General features: G+C 42.7%; 1 protein-coding gene across 2 annotated transcripts in view; it reads right to left on the reverse strand.

Moving 5' to 3' along the window:
- Nucleotides 1-2,204, reverse strand: part of FANCI (FA complementation group I) — a 37,036-nt gene extending 34,832 nt beyond the window's left edge. The window contains exons 1-2 of one of the 2 annotated variants that reach the window (XM_032233047.1): nt 2,131-2,204; nt 484-635 (exon numbers count right to left, since the gene is read on the reverse strand). In XM_032233047.1, coding sequence (XP_032088938.1) covers nt 484-567 — 84 coding nt within the window. In that variant the 5' untranslated portion in view covers nt 568-635; nt 2,131-2,204. Of the gene's footprint in view, nt 1-483; nt 691-2,130 lie in introns of both variants that reach the window. The other variant, XM_032233046.1, reaches the window with a different exon arrangement.
- Nucleotides 2,205-12,190: the final 9,986 nt, after the last annotated feature.

Below are 12,190 nucleotides of genomic sequence, written 5' to 3' on the forward strand. Positions count from 1 at the left end.
GAGACCTAAATAATTAAGTGACATGGTAGCAGAGTCCATGGATAGCTTATTTTGTAAATGGCAATCTAGCCCAGTTGGCAAGAAACATTTTAAATCGTGCAAAATATTTATGTCCATGTCTAATGGTTTCTTGTCCGTGGTTTCATAGTCTATGAAAACATCAGTTTTAATTTCAGTGTTACAAATTTTGATCTTGTTTTTGATGAAAACCCTATCTTTTAACAATCATGAAAATATTTTTTTAAAATTTTGCAAATATCCTCAACGTCTGCCAAATCATTTTCATTTTTTTCCCGAGAGTTCTTGAGAGATCTCCAGACCAAGCTTAAAGGAACTCTGCTTTAAAGAGTTTAGAAACTGTAGTTCAGTACTATCTAGAACCAAGGTCTCCAATTTAAAGGCAAAAGCCATACATAAATAATGGGGCTACTTTTTTTTTGAGGGGGGGAGAGGCTGAATATGAGAGAAGCAATTGGGGCTGACCTCTTTTTCGTTGAGGCTCTGCAGGCACGACTGGAGGCCCTCTAAGTTTCCCTCTGCTGCCAGAAGCAGGATTTTCTGGTCCATTTTGGCAAGGCGAGCCCAATGGAAGCTTTAGGGTCACTTACCAAATCTTCAAGGATAAGGGAGATTTACTAAAGCACAAAAACAGGTTCCTCCATTTGTTTTGCCTTCTCGGTCAAGGAAATGCTGTCATTTTAATGCATGCCAATTAGTGTACATTCAAAGTGACCATAACGTTATTCTAATCTATTCTATATCTGGGGAAGCCCATAATTGCCCCTCCGTGATCCCCCCCCCTATTTCCCCCAAATGACTACCATTGCCTCACCCCTATTGGCTGGGGCCCAGGTAACCTCTCGCCACCCAATACAGGTAGTCCTCGATTTATGACCCCCACATTTCTGTTGTTCAGTGAAACAGTTAAGTGAGCTTTCCCCCTATTTTTTAACCCTTCTCTCCCCATGGTTTTTAGGCGAATCACCACAGTCAGTAAGTGAGGCACCTGGTTGTTCAGTGAATCTGGATTCCCCCTTGACTTTTGCAGGTCAGAAGGACCCGAAGAGGGGAATCACATGACCCCCCCCCCAGGGATGCTGCAATGGTCATAAATACGAGTCAGTTGCCAAGTATCCAAATTTTGATCACGATTATAAGGGATGCTGCAGAGGTCGTCACTGTGAAAAATGGCCCTCAGCCACATTCTTCAGGGCTGTTGTAACTTTGAACAGTCACTAAATGAACTGTTGTAAGTCAAGGACTACCTGTAAGCGCCCCCAACATTGCCTGATGCTACTTTGATCCTTCTCCCCCCAATGAGTTCCTCAAAGTTCCCCTTCCTTCCACTCCCAAATCCCCCTCCCCTCTGCTGCCTCCCTTGTAGGACCCTGCTCCAATTGGGGAACTGACCCCCCAAGCCCCCCTCTCATCTGACACCGCAAATCCTATTTCCCCCAAATGACACCCCCCGTGACCTCACCCCTATTGGCTGGTGCCCACATGACCTCTTGTCACCCAATAAGCTCTCCCCATTGCCTGAGCCTCCTTTGGGACCCCTCTCCTCACAATGAGCTCCCCACAATGGGTTCATCGACTCCCCTTTCCCCCAAGTCCCACTCCCAACTGACCCCCCCAATCCTCCCTCCACTCCCCTGCCTCCCTGCAGGACCCTGCCCCAATTGGGGGCCGGACCCTCCCAAGCCCCCCTCCCAACTGACAGCCCCCCAAACCCCTCCACTCCACTGCCTCCCCTGCCCCAATTGGGAGTTTGACCCCCCCAAGACCCCCTCCCAACTGACAGCCCCCAAAACCCCTCCACTCCACTGCCTCCCCTGCAGGACCCTGTCCCAATTGGGGGTCTGACACTTCCAATCTTTTCCTCCCAAATGACCCCTCCCCGTTGCCTCACCCCTATTGGCTGGTGCCCACGTGACCTCTCATCTAAGTTTTATAAGCTCCCCTCATTGCCTGAGCCTCCTAGGAGACCCCTCTCGCCCCAATGAGCTTCCCCTCCCAATGGGTTCCTCGACTGACCCCCCCCAGCCCCCCCTTCCTTCCACCCCCAAATCCCCCTTCCCCCCTTGCAGGACCCTGCCCCAATTGGGGAACGGTGGGAAGGCTCTCCCCCACCTTTTCTTTCCTCCGCCAGCCCTATCGAGGCACCCCCCGCCTTCCTCGCCAGCCTTTCCGAGGGTCGAATCTCCCGCCAGGAACTACCCAGCAAACCCCGCCCCCTAAAGCGGGGGTGGGTGGGAGGAGAGAGGGACTTTGGTTTCCCTAGGCAACCAATCCCCGCTTCGCCTTCCGTCACGAATGACGTGTCCCCGAAGGCGGTCCCGAAAACAAAAGACCCGGATGGAGCCGCGGCGCGCTTTTCCACAAGTCCGATAGTTTCGGAGGCTGAGGGTTCGAGTCCCCATTCCTCCCGTTAGTAACTACGTAAGAAGTTTCCTCGTTAAAGATCGGGGCGAGATTTATTTTTTTGGTCCAGCAGGGTGTTTTTTTTAACAGTCCCTCGCCTGAGAGTTTAAGTGTTTGAGTGAAAGTTGCATTCCTTGCAGATTCACAATTGCATTCATCTCTCTCTCTAGACTCTAGCCAAAGCTCCACGTTTATGGATGTGGAATAAAATTAAGGGAACCCCTGTGAAGCTTTGAGAGGTGCAAGGACGAGGAAATCCCGAGAAGCGTGCATGCATTTATTTTATTTATTTTATTTATTTTATTTATTTTATTTATTTTATTTATTTTATTTATTTTATTTATTTTATTTATTTTATTTATTTTATTTATTTTATTTATTTTATTTATTTTATTTATTTTATTTATTTGTCAAGCATGTATAAGGTAACAGATATAAGTATAAACATGATGTATAAAGAGAAAATGGATACGAACAAATTAAACGAATTAATTAAACTACGTCTAGTTTAATGAAAAGGAGGACTAGGGGAGACAGGATAGCAATCTTCCCATATCTCAGGGGCTGCCAAAAAGAAGAGGGAGTCAAGCTATTCTGTTGGAAGAAATGTCAACTTCCTACACTCCAATGCACCTGAGGGCAGGACAAGAAGCAATTGGTGGAAACTAATCCAGGAGAGAAGTAAAATGAGGACCCAGATTGTTGGGGGCAAAATGCTGACTCTGTAAACAGCTTAGAGAGGTCTGTAATCGAGGAGAGAAGCAACCTAGAACTGAGGAGAAATTTCCTGACAGTTAGAACAATTAATCATTGGAACAACTTGCCTCCAGAAGTTGTGAATGCTCCAACACTGGAAGTTTTTAAGAAGATGTTGGATAACCATTTGTCTGAAGTGGTGTAGGGTTGCCTGCCTAAGCAGGGGGTTGGACTAGATGACCTCTAAGGTCCCTTCCAATTCTGTTATTCTATGTTCCAGCTATTTAGAATCAAGATCATGTGAAGTGTTAATTCCACTTTATAATACCAAAATGTTGGTAATGCCACATTTTGAATACTGCATTCAGTTTTGGTTGCCACGATGTAAAAAAGATGTTGAGACTCCAGAAAGAGTGCAGAGAAGGGCAAGAAAGATGAAGAAGGGACTGTAGGCTAAAACATATAAAGAACGGTTGCTGGAACTGGGTATGTCTAGTTTGATGAAAAGAAGGACTAAGGGAGACATGATAGCAGTGTTCCAATATCTCACGGTTGCCACAAAGCAGAGGAAGTCAAACTATTCTCCAAAGCACCTGAGGGTAGGACAAGAAGCAATGGGTGGAAACTAATCAAGGAGAGAAGTAAAATGAGGACCCAGATTGTTGGGGGCAAAATGCTGACTCTGTAAACAGCTTAGAGAGGCCTGTAAAGCACTATGAAGTGGTATATACTGTGCCTGAATACTATTACTATAAGAAAGCTTACTTTTATTTTAAAAAATGGGATTACTGTAATCCACGTGGCCTTTTTGCAAACGCACAGCTTGTTTTTCAAGCTTTTTATGAAACCTTGAGCTGTTGGAATGAGCTAATGGAGGAGAACTGTAATCCCCAATGATTAGTACAACTTGGCCTTATTCCTTAAGGATGTTATTTTTCTGGTGATGAGTTGCTATTGTTATTTTATCATTATTCCACTATTTGGAAGAGTACATTTGTTTATATAGTCAAAGTGTCAGCCCCCTGGAGTAGATACAGTAGACACAACTTGACATCAAATGTGCAAAAGTAGAGAAGTAATCATTCACGCTGCCCGTTTACAGTCAGTTAAATTGAGCCATGGTGGCGCAGTGGTTAGAATGCAGTATTTCATGGTTAACTCTGCCGACCGCCAGCAGTTTGATTCTGACCGGCTCAAGGTTGACTCAGCCTTCCATCTTTCCCAGGTTGGTTAAAATGAGGACCCAGATTGTTGAGGGCAAAATGCTGACTTAGTAAATCGCTTGGAGAGGGCTGTAAAAAATACTATGAAGTCGAAGTGCTATTGCTATTAAAATCAATAAACAACATTCAATGCAGCAACTGCATTCTTTATATGCCTTTAGCAAAACAGATGAGATGGCATTTCTAAAGACGAAGATAAAGATTCCGTTGCCTTTTAGAGTTTTTTTTCCCCAGCTTTCTAATCTAGCAGCTCTGGGACTTCATTATGTTCCACTCAAGTATGACCCTGCTTAATATTTTTGGCTAGCCAAAATTACTGTTGGCATGGACTTTCTAGCATCTCCTACTTCTCCCACCATTAGATGTTCCCATGAACAGATTGCATTGTTCTACTTGATGTGCTGCCTTTAGAACATCATGTGCTACGCTGTTGCTACTTGGAAATCTGCTGCCTTAGTGGCTGACATACCATCAGGTGGAGGCTGGAAGACTGATCCTGGTTCGGTAACATTAATTATTGTCCCAAGCACTCTGCTGGAAAATACTGGTGGGCCATTTCAAGATCCTGCTTTCATATGTAGGTGGATAGACAGGCAGAGAGACATCTTTTTAATCTTTCAGCCCTTCACACAGAGCCTCTGCAGACAATGTCAAATGGGGGCCAGACATCAATGCCTAAATACAGTATTGTGTTTGCTTAACGAGGGCCAAATAATACCATTCATGAAAACTGTCAAATGTGAGGATGACCAATCAGAAGCTGCAGGGGAAAGAAAAGAGATCAAAATGACATTTGGCTGAACTCATATTGTGCTTTCTCCACTCAAGTCCCAGTGACAGTTCTCTCTCTCTCCTTTCTGTTCTTTCTGTCTCTCTTCTTTCTTTTTTCTCTCTCTGTCTCTTATTTCTCTTTTTCTTTTTCTCTTTCTTTCTTTTCTTTTTCTTTCTCTTTTCTTTCTTTTTTCTTTTTCTTTCTCTCTTCTTTCTTTTCTTTCTCTTTTTCTTCCTCTCTTCCTGTTTTCTTTCTTTTCTTTATTTCTCTCATTCTCTTTCTTTTCTTTCTTTCTCTTTCCCTCCCTCCCTTCCCCCCTCTTTCTCCCCCTTTGATCTGCACCTACAATTGGAACACATATTTTCCTTCCACAGTCCTGGTGCCATGGAATTCCAAATCCTTACATCCCCAAGCAATTAAAGAATGTGTCTTCCCTATTTCAGTTCCTCTCTACTGGGCCTATGTGCTTCTTTCTTTGGATCTGGAATCTTTTTAAGTTAAAAGGACCGTCTGCTAGCTTTAATGGCCTCCCCCTTGTCTATTCTTTATAATCTGAAACTAAACTAATCTCCTGTTCCCATTAGAGGAACGGCCTGTGACTATGTGATAATCCAAGCTTTGATTTTTATTTTTTTTGTCTTGCCTTGTGATCTGAACGGAGCTGCTGTGGATTATAAATCATGGCTAATAATGGCTTAGCAAGTTATGAACACTCTGCTATTGGTAGCTTATTCAAAAAATCAATACACTATTGTTTGATGCAACAGGGAGGGAGGGAGGGGGAGAGAGAGAAAAAGAGAGAGAATGGATGAATACATACATAAAGTTTAAAATGTGAATGGGCATAATTGCAGGTGTGTCAAGTACACATTGTGATATCAACAGAATACTACTTGCAAAAAATGGCACAATCAATGCATAAATAAATGTTATGATGTCATTGTGATGGTGCCTTCGCGTACATGCCCTCATTTGTTCCCTGTTGTCCTCTCTTTCCCCTGTAATTAATGGTACAGGTAGTCCTCAATTTATGGTTGATTCCATTGGGATTGGAATCTTCAGAACTGATTTTACAATCATGTTTACCGTGGTCACTGAGTGAAGCATGCGGTCATTAAGCAAATCATGTGGTCATTAAGCGCATCTGGCTTCCCCAATCAACTGTTTTTCAGAAGACATATCTGAAAAGGTGGATAGTTGGTTCACAAGACTCTGCAACTGTCCTAAATGGGAACCAATCACCCGAATTGCAATCACTTCACCTTATGGGATGCTACACTGGCCATAACTGCGAGCAAGGTTCACCAGTCACTTTTCCAAGGTTTTCATAACTTTGAACCTTGTAAGTTGAGGACTAACCGTAGCCCTTCAGCCTCTGCCCCATTCTATGTAAAGAGAATGAACTGACGAGTACATAAGGAAGAAGAACCCTCTTGGATCAAGTAAAGAGATTGATGTCCCAGATCCCATCAGATGCTTCCAGGAAGGGCTCCAGTCGAAGGAGAGGACAATTGCCCATAATTGGTACGGAAGGTCTGGTTAGATGGATGACACACACTGAGACATCAACCAAATAGGGAGCCATGAGCTGGGAGCCAACAGTTCTCAGGGCAGGGAAGTCATTTATATCAGCAAACACAACTTCAGATCTTAAGAACCTGTTTAAGCAAAGGAATGGTGGGAAGAAGCAGTGATGCATTGAACGATATAAAGAGAACTTGCATCCTTCTGCTGACAAAGGATAAGGTAAAGGTAAAGGTAAAGGTTCCCCTCGCACATAGGTGTCAGTCGTTCCCGACTCTAGGGGGCGGTGCTCATCTCCGTTTCAAAGCCGAAGAGCCAGCGCTGTCCAAAGATGTCTCCGTGATTATGTGGCCGGCATGACTAAATGCCAAAGACACATGGAACGCTGTTCCGTTCCCACCAAAGGTGGTTCCTATTTTTCTACTTGCTTTTTTACATGCTTTCGAACTGCTGGGTTGGCAGAAGCTGGGACAAGTAAAGGGAGCTCACTAGGGATTCGAACCGGCGAACTGCCGACCTTTCTGATCGACAAGCTCAGTGTCTTAGCCACTGAGCCACCTGTATCCTCTGATAAAGGATACAGACACACAAATACACACATGGACAGGGCAGGAAGAGAATATGGACCTCACGTATGCAAAATATCTAAAATCGCCCGGAAGCTGCTCTTCCTCCTTTGATGGAGTTGCCATCTTTGCCTTTTATCTCACTTTCCACATTCTCATGAATCCTTCATTCTCCCTCCATGTTACACTAATGAGTCTGGCCCAGTTATACAATAAGAGGCTTTTATGCACGGTTAATCGGTCCCAGAATCCCATCAACGTCCCTGTTATGCGTTTCTCTGAGCCAAATCTCCTTGGCTGCTGCGTTGCCTTTGTTCCCATCCCCTCATTTGCCCTTTGTACTTTCCCTCCATGGGAATCCCTTCCCTGGTTTGGGTTGACCTTATTACGAAGCCCTCCTGAGCGATGCCCTGGGACGGCCTAATCCCAACCTAGCGTTTCGAACGGGACGTTTGTCAGGAGTTCTCTTCGATCCTCTCCAGTCCCACTGGCTTCCCTGCAGCCTGCCTGTGTCCAGGGTTCCTCTCTCTTGGCTTAAGGATCTCCCACAGAGATCTTCCTCAAGTATTTTAGCATCCTTTGTGAGTATTTTCTTTATTGAAGTTTTGCAATGCGGCCAGCGTTAGTTCTGTTTCTGCAGTCAAGGATGCCGTAGCTTTATTGATCTTTTTTTTTTTTAAGAATAGGAGTGGTGATGGAGGCTAACATCCGTTTCACAGATAGGAATTGGATGTACAGTATTTGCAAACAGGTTGATGATGTAGTCACATTCTGGATAGAAAACTCTTTCAGTGCAGATGATGGAAGAGAGAAATAAAAATGTTGTTGAAACTCTAGAAAGAGCTCAGAGAAGAGCAACCAAGATGATTAGGGGACTGGAGGCTAAAACATATGAAGAACGGTTGGCAGGAACTGGGCATGGCTAGTCTAGTGAAGAGAAGGACCAGGGGAGGCAGGATAGCCGTCTTCCAATATTTGAGGGGCTGCCACAGGGAGGAGGGAGTCAAGCTATTTTCCAAAGCACCCGAAGGTGAGACAAGTAATAATGGATGGGAACTGACCAAGGAGAGATTCAACCTGGAAACAAGGAGGAACTTTCTGACAGTGAGAACAATCAACCCATGGAACAGAAGTTGCCTTCAGAAGTTGTGGGAGCTTCATCACTGGAAGCTTTCAAGGAGACTGGGTTGCCATCTGCCAGAAATGGTGTAGGGTCTTCTGCTTGGATGAGGAGATGGACTAGATGACTTACAAGGTCCCTTCCATATTCTATTCTATTCTACTCTACTTTACTCTACTTTATTCTATTGAAAAACGATGCAGAAGTTCAAGTCATTGTGTACTGTTTCTATTGAGTTAGACTATCTACTGGCTGAATAATATTTATGGTAGAAGTCTTCCCCATGGCTGTATCTCAGTTTATTTTCATGGTAGACGCCAGGCAGCATATCCAGCTGCTTCTGCATTCAAAGCATTTGTTCCATCCCAGCAATGATCTTCCAGGCCTTGTCATAAAAAGCAGAGAGAGCAAAATGTTCCAGGAATGTACTATTTTCATTTTAGCCACTGCCAACAGTGAAACCAATCTATATGCTGAACAGTTCAATGAGACTCTGAGAGAGAGAGAGAAAATAAGATCTAGATAATCATTTATAATTGTTGGCATGGACGACTTCCTTATTTTGTTTTTAAAGAAAGGGGGGCATTATTATGATTATTATATGCAACAATGTGAAACCACAATGGCCAATTCTTTAGCTTGTGTTGCCATCAAGTTCTTTCCAGGAACCCAGGATGCAGTAAATATATCATCGTAGTATATCTAGAGATCCAAGCAGTGTTCCATTAATGTTCCATTATTATGGTTCGTAGTCAGCCAAATGTTCAAACTGGATTTGGAATTTTTATCCCGCCAACGAACAAGTCTCTCTCAAGGAATTGGCAAATGTTGTTTGATGGTGTTAAAAGAAATCATTGCAGGATGTAAGCTGTTCCAAGTAGGACTGCCTTTTGCAATTAACTGATGGTGATTTTGTTAATTATGCACCAAAGACAAATTCCTTGTGTGTCCAATCACACTTGGCCAATAAAGAATTCTATTCTATTCTATTCTATGACGATGGTGTGCCAATGATACTCTAGATGTTTTGGGATTGCACCCAAGGCTCCGATTATTATTGGTACTTTCTTTGCTTTCTTTTGCAACGGTCGTTCTATTTCTATTTGAAGGACTTTGTATTTTGTGATTTTTTTTATCCTATTCTTTTTCTTCTACTCTGCTGCCTCCGGGTATTGCAACATTCACTATTGAGGCATTATTATTATTTATCATTATTATGGAGACAAACACAAAAGTCAAAACAACTAGTTAGGCAGAGGGAGATAAAAACTTGAGTATGTATAGAGAAGTTTTGTATTTTTTACACTTAATGTCAGCCCTTCAAGGTAGATTAGAAAACCAAAGCTATGAATGTTAATATAATTTTTAAAATAAGGATATAACAACAGAATCTTGCAAGTTTGAAGATTTCCCCTCGCCCTCCCTTTATTTTTATGAGTAAAATGGAGGGTTAAGTCTTGAATGCTTTCTCAAATTATATTTCTCCCCAGACTAAAATTGTTTCTATCTGAGGATTGTCATGTTCTTCTATGTTATTCCCTCTGCCCATTACACTTCTTAACTCTGTTTAACACATAGGGCTTGAAGGGAAATGAGGATAGAACACTTCTCTTAATGTTTTTATTATACATTTTTCCTCACTTTACATCACAGTTTCAGCTTCGCAACAACTCTATATCGGTTTATATCCAGAGGTTTTTTTTAATGTTTATATATACTATTATGTATACATTATATAGTTATCATTCTAGATATTTTTTATATTTTACATTTTTGTAACATACTATTATATATAATAAATATTCTTCATCTTTTGTTATATTTACACTTATTTCTAATATCTAATTGATTAATCGTCTTTCATTATTAGTTTTCTAATCTTTGCATCTACTATCAAGCCAATTATAGCGTATATCCAAAATGAAATAGTATTCCGTTTCTCCTTTGTCTTTAATTTCCATTGTCAACCTATCCATCTCAATGCAGTCTAATATTTTCTTTATTACCATGTCCTCAGAGGGTATATTTCCATTTTTCCAATTTTAAGCATATACAATTCTGGCCGCCATTATTACATGTAGCATTAAATATTGGGGGGTTTTTGGTTATATTTCCCTGTTAACATACCTAATAGAAATAGCTCCCGTTTTATCTTATTTGCTGTTTTGCCATTTCCTCTAGCCATTTTTTTTTATCCTTATCCTTATCCAATTTTCTTTTGTCAAAGGACAGGTCCACCACATGTGGTAGTATGTTCCCTGTATCTGTTGACATTTACAGCATTCTCGTGATCTGTTTGGAAACATTTTTGCTAGTCTTGCTGGTGGTAGGATAGAACACTTTCCTAAGGCATCGAAGGGTTCAGATAAAAGTAGGGAAGATTTCTCATTGAGACTTTGTAGAACTACAGTAAGACTGCCAGATGTGGTCTGCAAGAATCCAGGTAACGCCTGGATGACAGCCAAGAGTTGCAATTCTGTCTCTCTTTGCTGTTATTTCGTGATCATACTCATCCTTGGAAATCAAGATCTGGGAGCTCCCTAAGTCAGACCCTTTTACTGCTACTGATAAGACACCGAGGGATGAAAGTTTCTGGGCTACCATTCAGAGGTGGGTTCTTACCGGTTTGGACCAGTTCGGCCAAACCAGTAGTGATTTGTCGGCCTGGGTCGCTGGAACCAGCAGCAACCCAGGTCTGCCACGCTTCTGAACCGGTTCCCTGGTCGGCGCAGCATGTTTTTTTTCTCCTTCATTTTTAATGTGATGCACATGCGCATACCTATTTATGGGCAACTGCGCATGCGCATAAATTGCACATGCACCGAACTGGCAGTAATGCTGGCAGTAATGCTGGCAGCAACCCGCCCCTGCTGCCATTCTATTATCTTTATGCAGCTCTCAACAGACTTTAGATAAGTAATGAGAGAAAAAAATGAGAAAAAAACCACTAGGAAAACGTAGGAAGGTTACAAATTGGAGACTTAGTGCTGGTTTTCCCCCCCCAACTTTGTGCTAAAATTCAAAGAATGACCCACGTCTTTCAGTGCCATCCAGGTAAGCTGACATCCCATTGTGTCCAGCCTCTGATGAATGTCTATGATGGATGTGCAGGCCAAGCTGTCCAGAAAGCGTCAGGATTGGAAAAGTGAATGCATACAAAAAAGTAAATTTCATCAAGTCATTAGGAGCTGTGGTGGCGCAGTGGTTAGAATGCAGTATTGTATACTAACTCTGCCCAGTGCCAGGAGTTCGATTTTGACTGGCTCAAGATTGACTCAGCCTTCCAGCCTTTTGAGGTCGGTAAAATGAGGACCCAGATTGTTGGAGGCAATAGGCTGACTCTGTAGACTGCTGTAGAGCAGCTGGAGAGGGCTGTAAAGCACTGTGAAGTGGTATTTAAGTCTAAGTGCTATTGCTATTATGAATGGGTTCAGATACGGCGTTGCTGCAGAGGTGGGTTCCTACCAGTTCGCACCTATTCGGTAGAACCGGTTTGTCAAATCTACCGAACCAGTTAGGAGAGGTTCCACCAGTGGACCTGGAAAGCAGGCCACACCAACAGAAGAGGTTCCAAAATTTTTTGAAACCCACCACTGCTACACACACACACACATACACACACACACACACACACAGACAGACAGACAGACACAGAGAGAGAGAGAGAAAGAGAGAGAAAGAGAAAGAAAGAAAGAAAGAAAGAAAAAAAGAAAGAAAGAAGAAAGAAAAAGAGTGAGAGAGATGAAAAAAAGAAAAAAGGGACAGAGAGATAAAAGAAAGGAAAGAGAGAGAGAGGGAGGGAGGGAGAGAGAAAGAAAACACATGGCCGGCAAGCGACTCCCACCAGGTCACATGGCCGGCAAGCCAC

The sequence above is a fragment of the Thamnophis elegans genome, chromosome 16, assembly GCF_009769535.1.
Source record: "Thamnophis elegans isolate rThaEle1 chromosome 16, rThaEle1.pri, whole genome shotgun sequence".
Lineage (NCBI taxonomy): Eukaryota > Metazoa > Chordata > Lepidosauria > Squamata > Colubridae > Thamnophis > Thamnophis elegans.